General features: G+C 38.7%; 1 protein-coding gene across 1 annotated transcript in view; it reads right to left on the reverse strand.

Moving 5' to 3' along the window:
- Window positions 1-15,298, reverse strand: part of LOC137134200 (protocadherin-15-like) — a 183,957-nt gene that overhangs the window by 15,885 nt on the left and 152,774 nt on the right. Inside the window, exons 26-31 of the mRNA XM_067518787.1 lie at window positions 14,540-14,649; window positions 13,337-13,477; window positions 9,798-9,925; window positions 4,779-4,994; window positions 2,830-2,918; window positions 1,564-1,740 (exon numbers count right to left, since the gene is read on the reverse strand). Coding sequence (XP_067374888.1) covers window positions 1,564-1,740; window positions 2,830-2,918; window positions 4,779-4,994; window positions 9,798-9,925; window positions 13,337-13,477; window positions 14,540-14,649 — 861 coding nt within the window. The remainder of the gene's footprint in view (window positions 1-1,563; window positions 1,741-2,829; window positions 2,919-4,778; window positions 4,995-9,797; window positions 9,926-13,336; window positions 13,478-14,539; window positions 14,650-15,298) is intronic.

A 15,298-nucleotide genomic window follows, 5' to 3' on the forward strand; every position in this document is an offset into this window, starting at 1 on the left:
AAGACTAGTAAAAATACCTGACTTGCATGCCTACAGCTATACACGCAATCTACCCACTATTGTTTCAGATGTGACAAAATAGTTTTGTAATATTTTCTATCATCAAAGAATGTGCAGACTGCCACATCCAATTACTGTCCTTTTGGATTTTGTAAAGGTGAATAAATGAGTGGAGATGAACGTTACTAACTAGACTTTCTGGCATTCTATCCTCCAGGGAGCTCAAATGGTAGTGTGCACTATATTCAAGGTGGCATAAGGACACTCTATAATGCAAGAAGCCACTCACTATGTTGTTTACTATGTTGTCTCTCCTTATCCCTCAGTGATCTGACAGCAAAGTCGCTGATATATAACATGCAATTACCCACAATATTCAGACATGCTCTGCATGCATAAAAAGCCCGTCTCCTCCAGTTTTAACGATTTTCTTCACAGTATCCATTGACTATCTAAGGAAGCATATTCTTATTAAAGCAGGAATGTAGACAGCCTCTTTCTAAATAAGGTAAATAAGCTCGCAAAAGCTGCTACTTCAGAAAATGGTCAGCAGATTTGTTTAAAACAAACTGTTTTCATGACACCCTCCTCTTGTTTCTGGCCTAAATCCCCCTTCAAAAAGGTTGTGGCACTTCTGTGATGGTCAAGGACACTGAGATAATGTTTATAGATTTATTCAGCACATAAAAAAAGCACCTCTAAATGTCATCCGAGGGGAGGATTTCCAAATGAAGTGCAGTTGTGACAAAGAGATGGGTTAGTAGTTCCTTAGGGGCCACAAACAAAAGGGAAAACGGAATTGGCAGAAAACCATGGATAAGGAGGAATAAAGATAGAAGAGGGTGGCTCATTGTAAGGTAAGCAGAAGAGCAAATTGGCAGAGAGTGGAGGGGACGACTATTATATATTGATTGGAAACTTATGCTCTGATGGAGTCGGCTTTTTACGATTTGTGCCTGAGTGGTTTGACAGAAAGTCAAAGAAACATGAAAAATATGAGTTCAAGACTGTCCTAAGGTACCAGCTAAGTCCAAAGTCGTGTTTTCCCCAGATGGAATGAAAACATATCTTGTAAGCATTTCTTTCCAGTTCTTTAATATCATAAAAACATGGTCAAACAGTGTTTTAGTGCAAAGCCTCAGATGGACCCTGGACACACAGAAATATCAATCTCCATGTTCCCAAACAAATGGAATAAAAAGTATTACTGGCATATCTCCAGGTTCTTGAAACAGGGTTTGAGGTACTGGCATGATAGGTTGGTGCACTAAATGACATTTTCACGTTGTTCCTCCCTAACCTCATCGCTTTCTTAAGTTTCCTTGCTTCTAAGACAAAGGTGTTAATGAATCTTCAGGACAATCAAAGTCTTATAAAGTTAAGGTAGTGATAAAAGTGAGAGAATATTACAGAGGAAACCGAGAGGAACCTGAGAAAGAAATATTTGGTAACTAACTGCATGGGCAGAGGGTAAAGAGGCAGCAGGGAAAGCATGCAGTGGAACAGGGACATTCAAAATGGAATGGTGGACTGGAAATCTGGTAATAAAAGTTACACACTTACTTATAGAGCTCCTGACGCGAAATGGCCCTGTTCGTTAGCGGGTCAATGGCGTACACCATCAGGTCCGACTTACTGTAGTCCTCCAGCTCAAAGCCATCGCCATGGCGACGTGGACCAATGGCCTCGACAACCACCTTGGCCCCTGGAATCTGATCTTGAATGTGGCGCTCCAGAATTCTTAAATTACCACAAAACCACAAGTAATACTTTACTAAACTCAGCAATAAAGGTGTAAATACTAAAAAGGCAGCTGGTCTCCATGCCAAACTCAAGTTCGCGTAAGTTCAAACCATTTCTGGCACCTCTGTACCCAAAGCAATATGAGAGCCACCAATCTTTAGTACGTTGCCTTGGCAGTGATTATTCCATTGGGCAGCAGTTTGCTTCTCCACAGTGGTCTCTTGGCAAAGCAAGGCTCAGATAATCCATTTCAGGCAGGAAGAATCCACACCTCAAATTATAGCCAATAAAGGGCTTGCTGTCTGCCTTTGCCAAGGTGGATAAACAGTTTGAGCACTCAGGTAAAATGGCTCTGGATCATCACCAGTACTTTGCAAAATCGCAGACCTCTCAAATGACATCACTGCAAAGAGCTTAACATGACTAATGTGTGTGTTTTTCTGCCTAAAGTACAGTGCCACTTGTGTGGGCAGAGACATAGCAAGCTCTTGAAAAACAACTATTAACACCCATTTGACTTTGAGATTGACTAATTAGCCTAAACACCGCACCCCGAGAGCTGCAAAAAGACATTTCACGAATCTCTATAATTAATTATTCTTGACAAGTAAAAGCGAAACTAGAGAATTGACACAACTACCTCACTGGCTTATCAATTATCTGTCTTAAGTGACAGATCAATGGTTAATTAAGAACAAAATACATCAAGTTTTAGTAGTCCATGTTTATTTCTAATAAAGACAGCTAAGTCACACATATCATACCAGGGCTCCAAAGACAATTTTATCTCTAAATGGTGCCATCATCTACAGGTGCCAGACAAAGTTCACCTCCGTCATAATGGGCAAAATACTCCCCAGACAAATAGGAGAGACATAGAAAATCAATTAACAAATGGACGATTGGACTGCAGGGAAACATAATTGAAACTTATATGAAATTGAGTAGGAAAAAAGATGTGCCAGACATTACATGAGGAGAGATGTTTTTTGCTTCCACTTATCACACAGTAGCTCAATTCGTATCAAACGTAGACAAAAATTCACTCCTATCTTCATATTTAAATTACAATAAATGTTGTCTTACCTAATGAGCTGCTCCTTATTCTCTTCCACTAAATTGGGCGGGACAGTGGACACAATAACCTGCATGTCCAAAGCATTGACCACAGAAACCTGAAAGAGAATTGGAGTAAAACGGACTACGAGGTAAACAGTCAGTAGAACATAAAGATAAATACTGATTAAGCAAGTTATTCGTATTTCCTACTGCGAGTTTGGTTGATGCATTCAAATGCTTCTTTTGGTGAACAAGATGAGACAGCCTAATTGCCTGCTTGTATTGGTACCATGCGGTAAACTTAACAGGACCTAATTCTGATGCCACAGTTAAGTGCATAGGCAACAGCCCCTGTGCTCTGAAGCCAAATCTCCCATGCGGCTCCTGTGAAATTAGGTTTCCCCTTGAAAATTAACGAGCACCATGGTTAAGCATTCACTGCTCTCTCATATCCAGGCAATGTCCCAGACCCTCCTTCTGTCTTGTTAGAGGCTTGTTAGCCAAGCATATTTCACTGAACTGAAAAATAAGCCTGCCCACAGCCCAGGCAGATAAGCATTGAAACTGGGGGTATTGCTTAACCCTATCACAGCAGGTGTATGGAGAACTTTTTATGAAAAAGAAACATTTTCACAAACAGCATACAGACATACACAACATCTACAGAGTTAATACACGAAGTGGAACGAGAGAGCCTATTCGGATGATCAGCTAATGCCTGAGGCCACATGTTGAGTGTCCTGGACCTACGGTGAATCATTCAATATACGGGAATCAAAACAGTACTGAGCACTGAGTAAACAAAAATGTCACTGTCTTGGTTCACGATAAACAAATTAGTGTTATGAGAAACACAGCACGAGGTTTCACTGACCTTCAGTGACTGTCACATACAGTACATGCTGTTTCTTATTGTTCTTCAAGCCGGATGTCTGTCAATGTATTGACAAAAATCCAGCCTACAATTCTAGTCACACTCATAAATGATCATCTACTGCACATTTATACCGAACAGGGAGAAAACAGGGTTGTCAAAATCCACGCAAAGAGACCAGATCATAAGCTACATTTCTATAACACATTGTAAAAGCTTCTTTCACTTTTGTGTAGTGTGTGTCTTTGCAGAGAGTAGGATGAGATGATGATTATGAGATGGTGGCTGACTACAACCCCAGTTCCAACTTTTTTGAGATGTTTTGCTGCCATCAAATTAAAAATGAGCTAATATTTTCCATGAAATGTTAAAATGATCTAAATTTAAACATCTGACATGTTGTTTATGTTCTATTGTGAATAAAATACGGGTTGATGAGATTTGTAAGTCATTGCACTCTGTATTTATTTACATTTTACACATCTTCCCAACTTTTTTAAAATTGGTGTTTTGCCTCTTATCGCAAATATGTCTATTAATAATACAAATTGTCTCTTTCCCGACAGTGGCTTTTTGGCCAATTCTACGTGTCAGTGTGACTAGACATCCTGGTACTGGCCAACAGCTGAGCCTCAGTTTGGTGTTTCCTGGCCTTATGTTTATCATATGAGGGTTAGAATAATATGATAAAACTTTGCCTTAATAAACTTTGAGAGCAAGCGATAGTGTATGTCCCAAAATGTCATACCTCTGCTTAAAAAAGAAAAAAAAATCCCTAGAGTGTAAACACTTGACTACTATCTTAGACTTGACAAAGCTCCTGTAGAGGCACAGAAGGCAGTCTGTAGAGCATTTCCAGCAACTACCGAATTGATTTTGACAAGGTAAATCAGTAGAGTGTCCCTTTAATGAGGACTAACCTGTATCAATAACTTGTAGACAGGTGACAATGCAAGCCAGTTCTGTTAATTTACTGTGATGACACCAAACAGTGGAAGACACACGATGAGCAATCAATATGACACTTGTGAGCAGGTGACATATAAGGCAAGGACTAAGAGTATTCACCAGTACACACAACAGTATATGGCTGTACACTCACCACCACTTCGGCACTGCTGCTGAGACCTTTTCCGTAGTCGTCTGTTGCAATAACTTCAAACTTAAAATAGGACCTGCGCATGTTCCGAAACATGGTGGCCGACTTGATGATACCTGTGTAGGTCTCAATGACAAAGCTGTCCTGGCCCTCTGGCGTGGGTGGGATGATCAGGCGGTATGCCATGGCACTGTAATTCCTAGTGTCTCTGTCAGTGGCCTGCAATGCAATGAAAGACAAATAACCTTGTTATTATTATTTATTAATACTCATTTGAGGCAAATAGCCAGTGATATTACAGGGGATGTTTTGTCTTTGAAAGGCGATGGTAGACACCTGCTGTGACATGAACAATGTGGGCTGGCAGTGCAACATGCTTGAAAAACTAAAAAGAAAAGACGCAGTAATGCAGTAATGTTTCCCGTGGAAGTAAGTGGCAATTTACCCCCCAAAAATTCCCTGTGTAACATCAATCCTACTGTTATTTATCACACAATTATTCTGTGGACGGGGGACAAACTGTAACCTTTTTCAGGATAACACACCATTAGACCTGTCTGATGTCCGACAAGAAGAACATACCTGACAAAATCAAGCTAAGAACACAACATTCACACATCACCGTTATGACAATTTTTAGTTGTGTTGTGGGCGACTTTTGTGTGTTTGATAAAAGATTGTACAAACAAAGAAGCGTATGACACGCAGCAAAGATTCATCTGATACCCATTTCAACCTCTCGTTTACTGGACGTCCCGAATGCTATAGTAACTTCTTTGCAATTATTACTTACTGACGCATTCAGCAGTGACAAAGCAACATAATCATTCGTTTAAAATCTTTTTTAGCTCCGTTTTGGGTCTCTACGAATTCCTAAGGGGAATACTGTATCTTGGCAGATCCAGTTCATTACTGAACCAGACTCTGTCATTTTATGGATTGTTTCTAAAAAAATATTGATTATAGCTGCTTTACCTTGGAAAATCTATTAAATTTGAGTAATGACTTCATTTCAGTGATATTGAGCCAGTGTTAATACAATTTCTTAAAAGAAAACAAGAAAATGAAATGGGGAAAAACCATTTCATCAAACCACTTTATGTCAAAGGAGACAAAACCACAGAATTCTCCCATCGCCCTTTGAGGCGATGTTTTGACTGGCCACTGAGCTCACACGCAGACATCAATTTTCTGAGTGCTTGTCTGTAGCAAGTGACACTGATAAATAGGAGCAATCTCTGTCTTTTTTCCAGCTAGTGGCAGAGCAGGGCAAGTACGGAGTAAGGTCCCAAATAAGACTGAATAAATCAAAAATAAATAGGATATCCTCATTGGGTGCACACATTTTTAGCAAATTCAAGTAGCATCAAACTTAACTGTAGTATGTATGTACTGTAAATCTTCTAAAAGTGACTCTGCAATACTTAGATCACACAGGCCCATAAAATACTTTGAATGTAATCAGTAAAATCTTAAAGTCAATGAAGAGAGGCTCAAACAGGAGTTATTAGATCGTGTCTCTTTGAATTTAATGTAGCCCAGCAGCTATTTGGATGAGCTGCAGACATGAGGCTGGTTCTCAGCATGACCCAGAATACAGTGAGCTGTAATGGTCCAGAGATGACTGTGTGAAGGCACGTATAACTTTCTCAATGTCAGCACGAGAGATGGAAAAGATCTGATTTTTGAGATGTTCCTCAAGTGATGTGAACGTGAGTGAATGGCTTTTGTGACACGTTTGTCAAATCAAAGACTACATTATCAAGTGGGATCAAAGTGTTTCTTTAAAATAGGGATGGTATTTGGAGGACCTAATACACTTCATACTGTGGATACTATATAGACACAGCACATACTTCAATTTATAGTGTCTATTCAAAGGAAAAGGACAGAAATAGATTTCTGGATTGGCTGGATGGTTTAAGCCACAACAGCAGTGTTTAATGAATGATCTTTCAGTGCTATATCTGAGCCAACATAAAATGGGTTTTACAAATTTAGATGACTTGGTTAATCAGCTGTTAATTTCCATCTTTCATAATTAACATTTTTTTTAATACTAAATTAGTTATCCCCAATTTCACAATTCAGTTTGCACATTATACAAGTATGAATTTGTACTGGTTTCAAGGCAAACCATGATAAAGATATCAACTGTTAGTATTACAATTTACATATTTCATCATTAAAACCACAAGTGATTACCATGCTTTGAAAAAACTGCCCCTCTGATTGGTTACTAATGCTGTCCACCATTAAGTTGGTACAGCCTCCCAGACAATCCCTCCTTACCACATGCTGAGCTGTATTCTGTATGTGCTGGCTGCAAAGTCCTACCAACCAGTTCTTGTATTGACTTGCACTCTTTCGAGTATTACCCAGTACTCCTAGGCTAGATGACTGAATGCAGAAACTAGCCACAGATTAGCCACAGTAATTAAGTCTGTAGAAAAGTTCACCACATATAGCTACAGTAGATCGCTCTTCACTTTATACTTCTTACTTATGTGATTCTTTTAATTTTGAACGCTGCTACCACGATCCGGACTGCTTCTCATCAAAGAGTATGTAAATGACATTGCTCAAATATTCATAGGGGCATTTCTGACATCCCAAAAATATTTGTAGGGATTTGTCCTTGGTTATGGTTATTTTGTCTTTTTGTCTTACCAAAATGAAGTCAAACGGGTTGGAGGTTTGAGAATTTGGATAAACACTTTGGATAAACCACATATCCTAAACTTTCTGCTTTCTTAGATGCACAATTTACTTTAAAACACAATACATACACACATGATAATATGCTTAATAACATCAATGCCCTCCCGAGATATCGGATCATAATTCAAATAATAAAATTAGGATTAAAATAGATATACAGTATAATACATAGACATTGGCCATTTACTTTATGTATTTGTAACAATCAGCATTTGAGTTAAACTTCAGATGTTTCCAGTACTAAACCCTTTTTCTGCAGTTGTTTGGAGAATACGGCTATCCTTTGTCCCATGTTTTATCTCCTACGCATGTCTGAATCTCTTCAGATTCACTCATCGGATCTGTAAATATAAGCTTCACCTAAGTTGTCAGATGGATTAAACAATGATTCACACAGCTTTAACAAGTCCTTAAGGAATGTTTCTGTCCTGAAAGAGCTTTTTTTTAAGATGTGACATAAAGATTAAAGATGGGCTCATTTCCTGTAGTAAAAGCAACCAAATAGTTTTATTTGAAACCATCAATGAGATGAATATAATCCTTGACTGCCTTTGGTGGTCCTGTCTTTTTACTTTTAGACACCATCAAATCTATGGCCTATCAGCTCACTTTGTGAATCCTTTAATGATTTTTGGCTGATTCTCACGTCTGCCAAAAGGTCTGAAATACTTTTTTATGAATCTTCCCTCATGACCTTTGTACTCCTCTACTTGCTGCTAGATATTAAACTCCTACTTTTTTATTTTTTAAATATTCTCTAGACACCACCGGCCTTTGGCCTCTTCATTATACTGTATATAGCTCCCATGTTTCTGGCCAGGTCCCAGTGTCATTTAAACTGCTAGCTTCTCTCATAGAAGAGATCCTTTTACTTCTGAAATATTTGAAAAGATGTAAAATCCATAAAACATTGTTATCAGTTGGGTTTGGGCTGCAGGTGAACTCGCAGTAATGCTACAAAGCAGACTTAATAATCTTAAGAAGAAAAAGATTAAACAGCGTTGTATCCAGTTATATCTATGTAGTGTTAAGTGGAGCATACTCAGCTGAAAACCAGGTTCAAGGTACAGGTTACTTGTACTACAGGGATGATTATCCACTATTAAGGATGAGGCAGACTTCAATTTGCTACAGCGAAATGGCAACAAACTCCTGAATATTAGCATTGATATAATAGCAAAAACAGCACAGTATTGTTTTACCTTGGTCAAATGTGCAGAAAAAAACCTAATTTCCCATTGTTTATTATATATATTGACAATTACAGATGATGCCCAGTATGTGCTATGATCTCTAGTGCTGCTTCCATTACTGTGGCCAAAGTCAAACTGAACACTTTATCACTGACACAGAAATATGTTACAACAAAAGGCAGCTTATATTTCTTGTAACCAAATCTAATCAGAGTAATTTATTAAGGAGATTTGGACTTTTTGGCATTTTTAGTTTACAACCTTTGTTTTAAGGACATTTTAAAGACAACATGCAACATGTACTATTTCCTGGACATAATCATTTTACACATCCTGCAGTATGTTCATACACCACCATTATTACCAGTACAAGGACTACTTGTACAAAAACAACAACAGTAATAATAAGTGAAAATAAAAACCATTTTAGCTCAGATCTTTCTCGATCTGGACTTCGGTGGGTGGACTACTCTCCAGAGAAAAATGCCTAGAGAGACTTTGTAACATCAGTAACAGTAAATCACCCTGAAACAATAAAAGTGAGGTGCACATAAACCCGACAAAACACAAGTCCTGAAACGCTGACACATGAACCTATTTGCGGTGTTGAACATTAACAAATAAATGCTGACAGCTGCAGTGCTGACAATCATTGGATTGTGGGCAACAAAGTTTTCAAGGATTTTACATAAAAATACAAGCCTACAGTACGCATACAGTATCACCCACTCATGGATTCAGATAACAGAGTGTAGTACAGAGCAGTACATGGGGTGACAATGTGAAACTTCTTAGCAGAGAAGGCTGATAATCAGACAGGGTGTGCTTCTGTGAACATACAAGGATTACACCACTCAGCTCACTTTGATCCTACCTGCTTGTGGACACCACAGAAGGTGAAGAGAGCGAAATTGAGGAAGAGATGTAGCGAGTGATATGGGAAAGAGATGAAACTCTTTTGCAGAGGGCGGATTAGACAAAGTCTCCCACTATGACTGCAGGGTAAGTGTTGAAGAAGTGGGCGCAGAATCAGGTACTTCAAATTCAGTCCGTTTCCATGCGTTATGTATCTACAAAAATCAACAAAAAAGCAACAGCGTTTTCTTACCACTATCTTGAGCACAGAGCTGAAGATCTTGGTGTCCTCCGTCACACCACCTATGTAGAGCTTCCTGGAGAAAACTGGAGGGTGGTCATTTTCATCTCTGACCTCAATAAAGACCTTGGCTGTGTTAGCTACAAAAATAAAAAATAAATAATAAAAAATACATGAGAAAACATTCAATTCTTTTAATGTCCTACAAATCTAGCATGTATGTATTTTGCAAGGTTGTGTGAAACAAAAATAGTGAAACATACATAATTTCAGACTCAGAGTACCCCATCAATTTAGGCATCTGATAACTTAAAGTTTCCTGCACCCTCACAAAATAGGAATTGGGACACATCAACCCAGAAACTTTATATCATCAAAACCACTAGTTGTTAAACTACTTGTTTTTAAACACATCACTAGTTGAATAAAGTCATCTCTGAAGTCAACCAAACTGGTGTTGATCAAATGTTGCATGATTTAGACTCAAAATTGTCATGTCAATGTAATTTTTCATGGTCATAAGCTGGCCCACAACTTCAAAAGAGAGCCTCAAGTAATTCCCTGGAATATTTTGAAAGTTAAGTCATCACTTAAAGTATGACACTATGCCAGCAAAGCTCCAAATAAGATACTGTTGGCGTGCCATCAACAATTTTAAATAGAGTAATACCTAGGTCATTTGAGGACAAGAGCTGTGACCAGTATTGGCTAAAGCCATTATTATATTTTATTTATAATTAAGGAAACACCTCGATTTGGAAATTTGTCGGAAAACAGCTCATTCATTACAAACAGGAACTACTTGATTGGTTTCATTTTTACTAAAAGTGGAGGGAAAGTAATGAGAGTTTTGGAAATGTGCTCTTCAATACTGAGCACAGGCATTCATCCCCCTAATTTTTCACAGTTACATCTATGCAATGTACAGCATAAATACTGTAAGTACGGAGCAAAACCGTACAAACTCTGCATTTTAGGAAAAAAATATGCAGTGTCAAGAACCATTTTTCTTCTGCAGCATACAAAAATGTAAAGTCATATGGCAGTGGAGCTAAGAATGTGCCAGGGGATTTGGACAAACAAAAACAAAGCACATCAAATTACAGGCACAAAAGCTATAGTGTGAGGCACAGAGGGAGGTCTCCAGGGGACGCAAAAGACGTCTGCACACTTACTCTCTCGCCTCTCTTTGTAACAAGTGGCCATATTGTATTCTCAGAGTATCAAGAAATAAAAACATAAAAACAACTGCTCTCTCCCTCCTTTCTCTGTATCCTTCTCTCACATGCAAACACGCACACACACACACACACACACACACAGAATGTACTTCAGTGTGCTAGGTAACTCTAGCCTTCTTATACAAATAAGAAGGCTAGAGTTCTATATGTCTGAAGGTCTGGCACATTTGCCATATGCCCTATATATACTGGTGCTAACTGGGCTAAAACAATCCATCAAACAAGTCCAGTAATGCTCAGATAATTTAAACTCTATACAGAACTGATTAATTGGGTGAGAGCGACATGGAGCTCTGATCTGCATTTCAATAATAAGAGTGAGAAATGGAATGGTTTCTCTACACTCCGCCAACAGAGGATGTCAGCATGTCGATGCCAGGGAAGCTCTTTCCCTTGTGTGATAGAGTCCTCTACTTTACATCTCTCAGATAACTGATGGGTATGTTGGACTACTTTGTACTTGTAGTTGCAATTGTTAGTTTGTTAGAGACATACAGTGCAAAAAGGAGAGAGCAGGTAGATAATTAATTGTCCTTCTGAGCTACCAATGAATAGAGTGAATGGCATCTGTTGTTATCACTAAATCCATCATTATACAAAACTTGTGTCTGTAAACTGTATATAAAACAGCCTAATGATATTCCAGCTAAAGCAAAGCCATCAAAGAGTGCAGTCTGAAGGTCTAAGCATGCTTCAAACAAAGTACTTCACGGTTGGTCAAGCAGCATCTCAAACCTCCTTTTTTGATAGCGGTTGTGTCTGGCAATTTCTGTAACTTTCTGAAAGAGACAAACTGACAACCATGCTCCCTTTACGCAGTGATGACCAGGTATGATGAAAGCAAGATTGAACTTCTCTCTCAATCTCCCTTCAAGAACGTCCATCACTTTTTGGTTAGATAATCTGAGTGCAACTTCACGAATGCAACTCACGACAGCCATACCGCAAAGACAGGCAAAAGACACAGAACTTTTGGGGAGAGGTCTAGGAGGATGAGAGATGCAGACAGGAGGCGGTTGTGAAAATGATATTGCTGTTGAGGAGTTTGGTTGAGGTTGACCATGTTGTACAATTTAGTTTGTTTGAAACACACTGGGGCTCTACATTGGCATTGTAATAAGAAACAATGTCCTGTGATTAATGTTTTGCTACCCACCCATGTTGTGGGGGCTGGACCGCTTAAATGAAAACAAATGTTTTTAAGATTCTATAATGTTAGACCTACATGGAAATAAATCATATTATTACTATGACTAAAAGATGAACATCAAATGTGTGCATACATTTTATACACCTACGTAAACTTGTTATGCTGCAGGTGGACATGGGCAGTCAAATATAATATTTAAATATATATGTTAATATTTGACATGGTTAAATAATAACCACATTTGAAAATAATTTATCATTCCCATAAGGACATAATGATCAGACAAATAAGCTGCCTTTCTGATAATGCTTTGCAAAGGCAGATGCTGAACTGGACATGAAAACCACCTAATACAATTTCTATCCATTGTCAATTAAAAAAAGCTTGATGTTGAATTAAGTGCGAGACTGAACAACCAGACATCAGTTCCAGCAATGAAGCTGTGCAGTGAAGAAAAGCAACAGTGCATAAAGCATAAAAGTACAGCTCCACACAGCGTGACACTCATTGACACAGTGCTTTCCTTGTTTTGATCCAAATCAGCAACTCAACAGATTAGCTCACACAAATAGATGTAATATGTGAGAGGCAGTTAAAAAACTGGGGTTTCTGTGGTAAATTGTGCTTTTTCTCTATTTTAATATGTTTCAGCAGGAGAGCATGTTTAATGTTTCTATCACTTTTGATATTTCGCCTAGTGGGGCAGAATTAAGCATCTATGATCCACACACACAGACACACACACACACCGACACACACACACACACAAATGATGCAAAACAATTCAATATTATGAGAATATATATAAAAGACACAAAGAGGCTGCAAAATCATGTCAATAGCTGCATCTAATCATAATTTGACAGACTAAAAGGTCATGATTGAACATTAAATACACCTGGAATCACATGAAATTTATTATTTCATCAACGATTTCCAACTACACAAATCAGCCCCCACATCCATCCATCCAACAGCTTATCCTGTCTAGGTTCACTGTAGCACATCCCAGCTGTCATATGGGAGATAGGTGGGGTTCGCCCTGGACAGGTCGCCAGTCTATCTCAGGGCCAACACAGGGAGACACAACGATAGACAACCATTCATGCTTATGTTAACCACCCTCCACACTCGCTCGCTTATTGGCTGCTGTATCTTACTTTTAGAAGGCACACGGAGGTTGGACATGACAACCAACATAGAGTCTGCCTGGACCCTGAGAACATAGCTGGTCAAATTTTCATAATCCAGAAGTTTAGCTATGGAGATGACTCCTGTCATGTTGTTCACCCTAAAATGACCTGGAACCAAACAGAAAACAGAGCACATGAGAAACAGAGAAAAAGACAGAACTAAGACATGTTTATTAAATTAACTCAATCAAGCTATTTTAGCACATTTAACACCCGCAGCAATGTTGAGTTTAATTATCCAGGTGCTGAAGCAGCTGTATCATGCATGTGCTACTGAATAAAACTAAACAGCTTGTAGTGGGTGGCAACAGAATTGAAAAAGAGCTATTATTGTGTGCTAAGGAAATCACACAAAAGCTGCATTAAATATTACAATAGAAGTTGCACAGATTGTTTATTTTAACTTTGCTGTCAGTTCAATCACTGTTAAGTCCGAGCGCAGAAAAACTAAAAACACATAGGTGATTTTTTTTTTTTACTTTTAATGCTTCAGACAGACCTTAAATCTTCTGTGGGTATGTAAAAATGTCACACTTTTGCTTTCCTAAAAATATAACCGCTAGTGGCCTGGAGGTAGATTTAGAGAACTCTCATACAGTAGTGTCGGTAAGGAAAGGGCTACTGACTGACAGCTTCGTTCCACGCTCTTCACACTCTCCAGCTCCCCAACTTTTGGCTAACCTCACACCTGTCTGGTGTTCTCTTGCTCCCAGGGTGTAATTATGCTCTTCAGACTCTGCCAACAAGTGTGAAAAGCAGTCTAAAGCCGAGAGTAGAAGCCAAAAGTTCCCTTGTACTTTCAGACAAAGGGGGACAAACAGTGCCTGTGGCTGTGACATGTATCCAACAATTTTGGAAAAAACCTGTAAGCTTTCTCAGGAATATTTAAAGGACGATTGTGTATATTATAGTGTCAGTAGATTAAATATTTTGAAATTTTGTTTGCAGTGAAAAAAATAAATTTTTTATGCCCATCTTCAGTTGTCAGACAAAAGGCTTCATGGAAGCTGACACACTGGCACAAGAGTATCTCTGCTCCATGTAAGAAATAAAAAGGGACAAGAGTGCTTTGTACTTCAATCATAAAGCCTGTAACATAATTTTAGTGACTCGCGAAGTGTTGAAAACAAAATCTATGGAGCACCGTAAAGAGAAAAAAAAAGCACATACCCAGTTCATTTCCTGCCACAATAGAGTAGAAGATTGTCTGATTGATAGCAGCAGCGAAAATGGTCCCCACTGGCGTTCCAATTGGAGCCAGCTCACTAACTGGAAGAAACCTGGAATGACATAAAACACAAAACGTAAGAGAAATGATATTAAGACTTGAGGGACCACTGTAGCTGCCACGGATCTAGTGCTAGACATTCCTTGACTGCAGGTACAGTACAAAAATGATTCAAGATGAAGATGTGGGGGAAGAACATCCGACCCTCCGACTTTACCAACTAAGCCACTGCCATCCCTCAGGAATAATGACAACTATTGAGTTCTTATTTATAAGCAAACTTATAACATCTTAAAAACCATAATTGTTCAACAACAGTGATTTATCGTTCCAATTATTTAGTTTTGCTTTTAATTTATTTTATCATTTCTAACAACGGTTTACTGTTCACTTTAACTTCATTTAAGTCTCCAGATAACACAGCTTGCAATTTTTTACTCACTGGCAAGTGAATAAGTAAACAAGTTTCCTCTAACGGGAGCACAGTGTCGTTTGGGAAGTAATAAAACACTGCATATGGATTTGGGGCATCGTCAGTAGTAATGATGGCTTTGTGTCTGAGAGTAGCAGTAGGGAAAGAGATAAGGTATGAGGCAATGGTCTCATTTTTTTCTGCTCAGTCTTTGACATGGCTCGAAGCTAGGGTCAAAAGCTGGAGACGATGGACTGGGAGAAGACCCCATGACATACCCTGGACATTA

Source organism: Channa argus, chromosome 1 (genome assembly GCF_033026475.1).
Source record: "Channa argus isolate prfri chromosome 1, Channa argus male v1.0, whole genome shotgun sequence".
NCBI lineage: Eukaryota > Metazoa > Chordata > Actinopteri > Anabantiformes > Channidae > Channa > Channa argus.